The sequence below is a fragment of the Gallus gallus genome, chromosome 14, assembly GCF_016699485.2.
Source record: "Gallus gallus isolate bGalGal1 chromosome 14, bGalGal1.mat.broiler.GRCg7b, whole genome shotgun sequence".
NCBI lineage: Eukaryota > Metazoa > Chordata > Aves > Galliformes > Phasianidae > Gallus > Gallus gallus.
This window is the reverse complement of record NC_052545.1, coordinates 9,920,783-9,930,373: the sequence shown is the minus strand read 5'-3', so window position 1 is coordinate 9,930,373 and position 9,591 is coordinate 9,920,783. Positions and strand designations below refer to the sequence as shown.

Below are 9,591 nucleotides of genomic sequence, written 5' to 3'. Positions count from 1 at the left end.
ATCCCCTTTTGTACGGCGCTTCCCCCGCGCCCTCCCCCTCCCGCGGCTCAAATTCCTGCGGCCCCCCCCCGGCCCCGAGCACGCTGCCACGGCCCCAACTTTCCCCGCTCGGCGCCGCACCGCCCGTCCGCCCCGGCCCCAGCAGTCCCCGCTCGCACGGCTCGGCCGAGGCCCGGAGCGCGCCCGCCCGCCGCGCGCGGAGCTCCCGAGGGGGCAGAGGGCCGGGGAGGAACTCGGCGCCGAGTTGAGGGCCGGGGGGGGGGGCCGCGCGGGGCCTCACCTTCCATCTCCATGTCCTCGGGCTCGCTCAGCTGCTGCTCCCCGGGCTTCTGGTGCTGCTGCTGCTGATGGTGGTTCATGTCGGGATGGGACTCGGGCTCGGCGGCGGCCTGGGCCTTTCCCGTGGGGGGCTGCGGGGCTGCGTCGGGAGGGAACGGGGCGGAGGAGCGGCGGGGCACGGGCAGCTGCCGGGGTTGGGCGCCCGCCTCGGGGGGCTGCGGCTGGGCTCCGGCGGGCAGGGAGCGGGCAGCCGGGGGAGGCAGCGAGACGCGCACGTATTTGCTCGCTATTCGCCCAATCTCGGCGGCGGCACCCGGTCTGGGGAAGGGGGTGGGGAGGAGGGACCGGCCGGGGGCGGCGGCTGCCCCGGGGGCCGGAGGGGAGGGGAGCGGGAGGAGGGGAAGGGGAGGGGGGGGGGGGACGGGAGATCAGGAGTCAGGGCCCGGCGGCTGCGCCCGGCGCTTCCCCCCTCCCCCGGCGAGGTGTCCCCGGCGCTGCGAAGTCGGGGAGGCGCCGCGGGGCCCCTCCTCTGCCCTCCCGCCCCCCCAGCGCCCCGGCACAGCCGCTGGCCGACGCCCGGCTCGCTGCTCCCGGCCCGCGGGCCGCCCCGGCTGCCTGTGGCCCGGCGCTCTGCTGCCGTTCCGCCGCCGCCAGCGCTCAGTGCCTCAAAATGGCGGCTGCGGTAAACGCCGTGAAATGTCACATCCGCATGAGGGGCAGCCCAGCGAGCCGGGAAGGGGGAGCGGCGCCGCGGCCGCGCCGGGAACAGCAGCCGCCGCTGCCGCCGCCACAGGAGGGCTCGAGGGGCGGAGCCGCAGCGCCGGGCCCGGCCGCGGCCTCCCCGCGGCCTCCCCGCAGCCTCCGACACCTGCGCGCAGCCCCGCGCGGGGAGCGCTGCCGCCGCTCCTTCCCAGCCGCGCCCAGCGCTCGTTTGGGCCTCCGCGGGGCCGCTCTTCACCGGGGCCGCTCCGCACCGAGGCCCGGCCCGGGCACCTCCGTCCCGCGGCGCGCAGCGGAGACGCCGGGCTCGGCCGGGCCGCGTCGGAGTTGGGCCTCGCGTGGAAGGAGGCGGGAGAAGGGTGTTTGTGTGGGAAGAGGCAGAAGTCTGTAAACAAGGCTGTGCCCTGCCCGGATACCATTGTTTTGCAAGAGCCTCGTGCGGAGGACAGAGTTCCCACTGTGGCAGAGACTGATCTGCGTTCCTGTGCTGAAGGAGAAGGGAAGGGTGCGGGTGAAGAAGTAACGCCTGGCCGGTCCCGCCTGAGGCAGAGCGTGAAGGGAGACTGCGCTGAGGGGCACCGCGGTGGGCGGCACTGAGCGGCGCAGCGCGCAGTTCGTGGCGGTGGGAAGCCTGGGCTGGAGGAGGACCTGGAGGGAACTGCTTAGGACTGGAGAACCGGGCCTCCTGAAGGGCCTGGCAGTGCACCCCGGCAGACAGTGCTGCTCTGATTGCGAGTGGATAAGTGATGGAGAAGTTTGTTTGTTTTTCCAGCGTATAAAAGGAGCGAATATCACACCCAGTCTGGGGGACAGGCCTGCCCTGTCTGGGCTCTGGTTGGTGGTGTTTCAGCAGCGCAGGAGTCTGCAGGGTGGGCAGGACAGGAAAATAACATCCCCCTGCCTTGGGTAGTAAAAATCCTGGGCTGCAAGGAGGAAAAACAGCGGAGGTTGGGGATGTCAGTGGGAAGATCAGCCTTTAAAAAGTCGGTGTGATGGTCTGCCTTTCAAGTACTGCTTTCTGACTTTTCACGTTGTTCCTCTCGATTCTCAAAAGCTGTTCAAAGAAAAATAATTTACAAACCTTTTCCTGCTATTGACCCGGACAAAAATGTGATAAATCTGTTGAACCCGAGCTTCCAGTGAAGGGGGGGATTAGGATCAGGATTAGGACAGAGATTTATGCAGAGATCTTTGGTTTCTTAATGTCCTGAACTTCGAATTCCCCACTGCCAGTCTTTCCCTACCATTACCTCCCTGAACAACTGCTCTTTCCTAACGACTTCCATTCCAGCCTCCTAAATCATGCACAGGTTTGAACTCATCCCTCCGTCCATCCTACACAAGCGATTCCCAATACAGGACAGACGGGTATGTCACAATGAGGAGGGAGCTCCAGATTACTGCTGATTCTTCAGCCGCGGGCAGCACGGCTGTAGAGAAGGAGCGGCGGAGGAAAACAATTTCACTGTTGCAAGGAAGAACAAGTCCCTAAAGACAGCCACAAGCCAATGTTATCATAAGCACTAAAACGCTCTAGATAGATATGAAAGTTTCTCTGTTTCAGTTTGCTGTAAGGCAGCTGAGTTTTCCAAAATGATTGGGTTCTCCTGCTGTTGTGGAGGAGCAGAGATCAGGCAAAAGACAGCCCCACAGATCCTCTGCTGTGCGGAGGGCAGCGCAGAAGAGGGGCAGGGATCTCCCTGTAAGGATGGAGCGCCACAACCAAGCGCTGCCCTTTCTGCACAGTCCCACTGTAGGTGAACTCTGTCACAGTCCACACGGAATGCAGAATGGCTGTGAGTAAAACAATCTCAAAAATCGGTTCAGCTACATATACTTACGAGGGAATAAATGTAGTGTGTATAATTATCTCGCGTGCATGTGTGGAGTAATTAACTGTAAGCATGTTATGCAGCCCGCTGGTGGTCACAGCTCTGCGATTCGATTGTTCCTACACAGGAAATACAAATCTTACCAGTTGCCAAGCTGAAGGTAGAAGTCCAGATCTGAACATATGCTAACATTTTATCCCAGCTTTATGAAAAATACTTCTGCAAAGTATTTCTGGCCTGCTGCCACTCCCTGTGAAACTCCCCGCTGTTCACCTCTCTCTGGTGCAGGATGCAAACGCTCTGTGCTTTGTGGGAAGGGCTGGTCGCCTTCTGCATAGCCCGCTGGCCGTGTCCTCGCTGCCAGCACATGGCCCAGCCTCTGCTCCAGCAGTGACATCCGTCATCCATCCAGCTGATCCATGAATACCTTCTGCTTTGTACTGCATACCCCATCCTCAGTGGCTGCATGCTCCTGCAGACGATTCCCGCTTACTGATGGTAAATGCCTCACTTGGGAGAGCTGTGTGACACCCAATGAGGATTACTGGTATTTGGAAAAAAAGCTACAGATCACAAGTGGGGATATGATGAGTACAGTCTATGTATCCATTGCTATCAGTTTTATTTTTGTCCTTCCTTTTTCACTTCTTCATTTCCTGTGCCCACTTATTGAATCTTGTCTAAATTTAGCCCTCTGACATGTGAACTAATCCGGTTCCTCCTTCTCCTGATGCCCACACAAAGAACCAGGAATTTGGTGAAGCTGCACCTGAGCAAAGGATTCTGTCCTCCAGGTCCCAGCGAAGCACAGCACACAGAGGAGTTCCTTCCCTTGTGCTCCAGGGTCATCAGGGCTGCCTCCTGGCATTCCCTCCGCATTAGTCACCGTAAAGAGAGATGAAGAGGTGCTATCATCTTTAAAATGCCATTGAAGAAATGGGCTTCCTTTTGTGAAGCTGACTGTTCCCGAGCCTCCCTGAAATTAAAAATCAATCCAGCTCAGGCTGTTTGTTTTTGAAGCACTCACGAGGCAGCATCTGCCAGGACCTGTGTCCCTGCTGTGGGCAACCCTGGCTGGGAGACCCCGATCCTGCTGGGATTGCTGAAGCTGACGAGGGAACCACAGAAATCAGGGCTGTAGGGAAGGAGGGTGCTGCCCAGCCTGTCCTCTGGCCATGGCAGAACGTGCCCGGCAGCATTTCTGCCCTTCTGCTCCTTTCTTCCTTCTCTTCCATATCTCACTTAATCTCTCCTCCCGCTTGGCTCCGTGTGCTGCCCTGACTTCAGTGCAGATGTCCTCTCCTGGCCAGGCTCTGCACCTCCATCCCCACTTCTGATGCTCTGTAATGAGTGCAGGTGGCCTTGTCTATAATTAAGGAAATTTATAGCCCTGTAATCACAGGAGGGCAATTACACCAGCGCACACCCTTAATTGAGGTGCTCTAAACCAGCAAAACTGGGGTTACCGCTTGTGCAGCGTATTCTACCATGTTTCTGGGTGAACATATATTAATGCAAACGTACCTCTGTGCCAGCAATGCGCTTCCCCAAGACATTCAGCATGCACTCACGGGCCCATGCCCATGGTTGCACCACAGCCCTAACTCCTAAACATGCGCAGTATGGCTGTCTGAGGCTGCTGTCCTATCAGGCTGCCTGTGGGCTCTCAGAGTTTTGCTTCTCCCATGACCAGAAACATTGGGTACAGCAGTGGTAGAAGTAGGGTAAAACATTCTCACTGTTGCCTGAAGCTTTCCATCCCCTTGGTCCATCTCCCTGGTCTATCCCCTTCTGATGCTTTGCCGCACTGCACGCACTGCCTGGCCTGCGCTGTACCCAGGTGGATGTCAGCACACTGTATCTAGGGAGTCCAAGAATCCTGAGCTCTCCAGTGTATGCGAATCCAGCACTCTCCAGGAGTGCAATTCCAGAGAGACCTGAGCTGAGGCAGGGGATAGCTGCCCTTGTGAACACCTTCAAGCTGAGAGGGGAGCACATGAGGCAGGAAGGCAATCAGCAGTAGGTAGGAAACGTTAAAGGTACAGAACTGCATGGGAAGAGTGGTCAGTTTCTTTGCTCCAGCGCATGTATTTAACAGCTTGGTGCACACCTGGTGGGATGGACAGCATTTCATGCCCAATGAATGTATTTTCCACATTTTCTAACCCTCAGAATCTTGCGGTAACCCCTGATTACCATGGTTTTTGTTTCCATAAAGTGACAAATAGCTCCAAATGGATCCAGTATTTCTCTGGGCTGGATCCAGTGGCCGTTGGAAGCCGTTTCAAACTGAATTTATTCTGTGATTAATGAATTAGCCAGTAGTTTCCACAAAGGTTGCAGATATTTAATATTTCAGTCATCGACCCCTTCATTAATGACTCTTTTTTTAGTGTCAGACAGACAGGCAGACTGTGCCATAACTTCAGCTCTGTTTTCACGGGAAAATGGGAAAAATACAGAATTACAATATTTTTTTCGGATAACTTTGCAATTCAGAGCTCTTTGGTTTAATGATTTCTCTTTAATTGAACAACCATTAGCTTTTAAGGAGACGTATAAATCATTATTCCTTAATAATAAAAGGTGGGAAATCCATTACACCTGAATGCATCCCGTAGTTTCAAGCTTTACAACATGATTTAAAATACATTTTTTGAGAAGATTCCTAAAGCCACATCTTTCATATGACTTCTACTGAGTCAAGACGTACCATTTCATAGCTATTAAAAAGTAAAATTTCAATTTCCACATTAAACGTAGCCTCTTGTGCTCCAAGTTGTGCGCTTTTACTGTAGCCATCCCTGTATCACTTATGGGGTGACTTGGGCAGATACACCCCGTGTGTGCCCCAACAGGCAGTGCTCGTGCAGCCTCATAACCCATGTGCACATCGCTGTTGTGGGACTGGACGCATCCAAGGAAGGGTGGCACACAGCAGCGAGATGAGAATCGGGTGAATTCTGTTGCACTGTAGGAAATGATCACCTTTCTGCAATTTTCCTAATTTTTAAGTCTCTCGACTTTTGATATCAAAAGGCAGTTACTGCCTGCAGTGGTATTTGGCCACTTGTCTGTTCAGCTGTGAAGGATACCAAAGAATTTGTTTCTGTGCTGTCTACCCAGGAGGCTCTTGAGGACACCAAGAGCAGAAACTTCGCTCTTAAGGCATCAGGCTGGGACTTAGGAGTGGGAACTCGAGCTCCTGGCTTCGTCACAGCTCCTCTGTGCCACCTCTCCAAGCAGCAGCTGCCTGAGCCAGGAGACCACAACAAAGGTTCAACGTGAATGCCGAGCACAGGAGCTACTTGTGCATCCATAAATGTGGTTGTCTGCATTTTTGGCCAACGCAGGGGAAAGGGTCACAGACACAGGCAGATACTGTCTCTGCTAAATAACATTTTCTCATGTTGACTAAGTCTTCCACATTAGTGCTGCTAAGTAAAGGCAACTTACTATGTTCAAGTGAAAATAAACAGAGTCACCAAGAGTATCAAGAGTACTTGAAAATTCAGACTGGTTCTCTGCCCTGAAATCACCTCCCTTCGCCTGGCTGCACATCAAATCCCCACTTGGATTCTGTTTAGCTTTTGTGCACCAAGCAGATGACAGCCCAGGCGTAAGGCTGGGACCTACAGTGCCATCTATCCACTGCCACTTCCTTTCCTCCTGACTCTGGTTCTTCCTGAGAAGAATACCCTGCCCCCACAAGTCCTCTCTTTCCTTTGAGAGTCCACATTAATGATTGCCTCCTTTCTGCCACTGATTCTTCTTCACCCTGGTCTTCCCTTTATCCTGATGGTTTAACAAGCTGTGAAAACAGGTCTGGTGCAGCAGAAGCATGGGTGATGCTACAGCTATACTGAATTGCTATCATGCTGGAATTATCCATCATACATGAAGGCAGGTATGTCCAACCCACAGGCTGCTCTTTGCCCCACACTATAGAGGTGGCTCTGCCCCACTCAGTGGCTCCAGGCACACAGCCATTGCTCACTATAGCCAAACTGCTACTAATGCTGTGCTGACTGAAACCGGAGCACGGGGAGGGCAGTGCTGCACAGTGCTGACTCAAGTGATGGCAATGAATTGTATGCGTTTTGGTACATGGGCTACACACAGTGCTCCATACAGCAAAGAACATGCAGCCGTGCTTTGCAGGTTGATAAAGGAGTTTGAGAATAGGTTTCAAGATTGCCAAAAATATCATCAATTTATGTCTGTGACACCATTTTCAGTTGATATAAATACATCACCTGCAAATTGTCAAATGGAATGTATAGATCTGCAGTCAGACATTCAACACAACAATCTGATCGTGTCTCTTTGCCAGACTTTGACAACACCTCTCTTCCCACAGAGAAATATCCTTCACTTCACAACCACACCTTATTCAGTAGGTATTATTTTGGCAGTACACACATCTGTCAACAGTTGTCAAGGATGAAGTTCAGGAAGAGTAAAATTTCCTCAAAAATCTCTGACAAACACCTTGAGAGCTCACTGGGAATGGCAGCTGCTGCCATCGAACCACCTGATGTGTTAGTTCCACAAAATGAGGTCACATATCCCACTAGCTTTATGTTTTTGTTCCTTTTTTTTCAATGTTTTAAGAAAAAAATGGAAAAAAAAAATGTTACTTATCTATTAACAATATTGTATATTTTACCAAGGCTGCTCTGAAGGTAATGCTTTCTGTTTTATGATGTTGGCCCACAACGTTAGAGGTGGATGTTGGTGGGATGGCAGCACAGGTTGAACCTTCCCACCAACATCCCATTACGTTTGTTCCCGTGTGACAGATGGCAGCAGAGGGGCACTCTGACAGAACGGTGTCTGACATGGAAGTGTGGCTGGAAGGAACAAGGGTGTCATTGAATTCCTCCAGGAAGAAAAAATGGTGCCCATTGATATTCATCAATGCTTGCTGAACATTGGTGGAGACCCAACAGTGGATGTAGCACAGGGAGGGGTGGGTGGTGCATTTCAGCAGCAACGACAGTGGGTCACCTTTGCTGGTGCAGATTTTTATAAGCATGGCATGCAGGCTGCTGTTCATCACTGGCAAAGATGCACAGCTAACAGTGGTGACTGTGTTGAAAAACAGCATTTTGTAGCTGAGAATTTGTTTGATCAAATAGCATTATTGTGCTCTTTGTATTGGTTGTAGTTTCCGTGGAAATAAATAGGAGGCATTACTTTCAGAGCAACTTATGTCTATGTGGCCCAAGACAATTCCTCTTTACTCAGTGCCGCCCAGGCACACCAAAAGGTTGGACACCCATGCATTAAGAAGTGGATCTGATTTCTTTTCAATCTCATATTTACAGTCTGGCAGAGTTCAGAACAAATGTAGGAACTGATCCTGCAATTTGATCAGCCCGTGTAAACCCAATGAAGTCAGTAGAGTCTGCATGGATGGATCAGATTCCAGTATTGAAGATTATTTTTGTAGGCTGTTTAACAAGCAAACCTCACTAAATCTCACAGTGATTAAATAGAACAAGGCAACTGAGATGTCTGCAGTTGGCATTTTTACTCTAAATGAATGTTCTAGCATACGTTGAATTCATCTTTTTTGTTGTAAGCAGCAAAGAACAGATCCTAGAAAGGGAATAAATTAGAACAAGTGAATCTAATAACAGAAAAACCATTTAAAGATAAACTTGGGAAAATAGATTTTGCATTGCAATGAATAAAACCAGGTCCTACAGGACACGACTGCTTCCATAACTTTCAGATGTGAGCTCTGATCCTGCGGGGAGCTCTGTGCAGGCAGATCCAAGAGGCAGCGCAGTGTCCTTCAGTGTCCTGAGGTTTGATTTCAGGTCAGAAATTCTCAGCACAAAGGACAAAAGTCTTTTTCTCTGTTTTTTTGTGTATGTGTGAGAGCAACAACAGCGCTATGGAGCTTCACTGTTCCTACAGGAGAGGGCGGAAGTTGAAGCCCTCTGGTTTTTGGTAGGGATGTGGCTGTTGAATTTTTCCCCGAGAAGGTTGTCTCCTAAGTATTACGAGGAATTTGAGGTCAGTAGGATGCAGAAGAGAAAGTCTGGTTAGGAACTTTTGCCCCCTGATTGTTCGGATGTCAGCTCCTGTTGGCACTGCCACCCCCCTGCTTTTGTATGCTCTGTGCCAGCCAGCAAAGCCAGGGAGGTCAAAGCACAAACAAGCCAAAACTCCAGGACAGAATAAGAAAGGTATCTTCTCTCTCGCTTCATAAAATCCATCAAAAACAAATGAGACGTGAGTTTTTCCTCCTCTTTGCCATGATTTTCAGTGGAATATTTAAATAGGAATGCTACAGATATCAGTACACATATTTGAGCAAAGACTGAGAGCTAATTGCTGGAAAACTGCTGCTATATGTGGGGTCTGTGGAGGAGTTCCTCACGCCAGCAATGCCAGGATTGTGCTGTGCTGCAGAGAGGAGGAAGATACCAATTAGACTAACAGAAAGAGCAGGGCTGGGAGCACAGAGATAAACATCTGGAAGGCTCCCTGGGGCAATTCCATTTGAAGACTTAAAAATAGGAAGGATGAATTTAGCTGCAATCCTGAAATGGAACTGAAACTGGTAGACTTGTTTGCAGGTGGGATCACATAATTGTACTCCTTCCTATTACCACCAGTAGTTTACATTTAGGGGAGTTTGGTAAGCTGGGCTTTAAAAAATATAGATGTAGAACTGGGAACAGACTGTGGGAGGCAAGATGAGAGCGGGGATTAACACATCCACGGCGGTGAAGTCAAAGCCAAA

General features: G+C 51.4%; 2 protein-coding genes across 5 annotated transcripts in view; one reads left to right on the top strand and one right to left on the bottom strand.

Annotated features, from left to right (window-relative positions):
- USP7 (ubiquitin specific peptidase 7) overlaps window positions 1-594 on the bottom strand; it is a 64,703-nt gene extending 64,109 nt beyond the window's left edge. For 3 of the 4 annotated variants that reach the window (XM_046900554.1, XM_046900552.1, NM_204471.3), the window contains exon 1: window positions 281-594. Coding sequence is in view for 2 of the 4 variants with exons in the window: in NM_204471.3 (NP_989802.2) it covers window positions 281-359 (79 nt within the window). In the remaining 2 variants the exon portion in view is untranslated. The remainder of the gene's footprint in view (window positions 1-280) is intronic. The other variant, NM_001348012.2, reaches the window with a different exon arrangement.
- On the top strand, window positions 366-2,868 carry LOC112533470 (skin secretory protein xP2). The gene is made up of 2 exons (XM_025155334.3): window positions 366-609; window positions 842-2,868. Exons 1-2 carry the CDS (start codon window positions 366-368, stop codon window positions 1,594-1,596), a joined length of 999 nt encoding a protein of 332 aa, XP_025011102.3. The 3' UTR covers window positions 1,597-2,868.
- The last annotated feature ends 6,723 nt before the right edge of the window (window positions 2,869-9,591 follow it).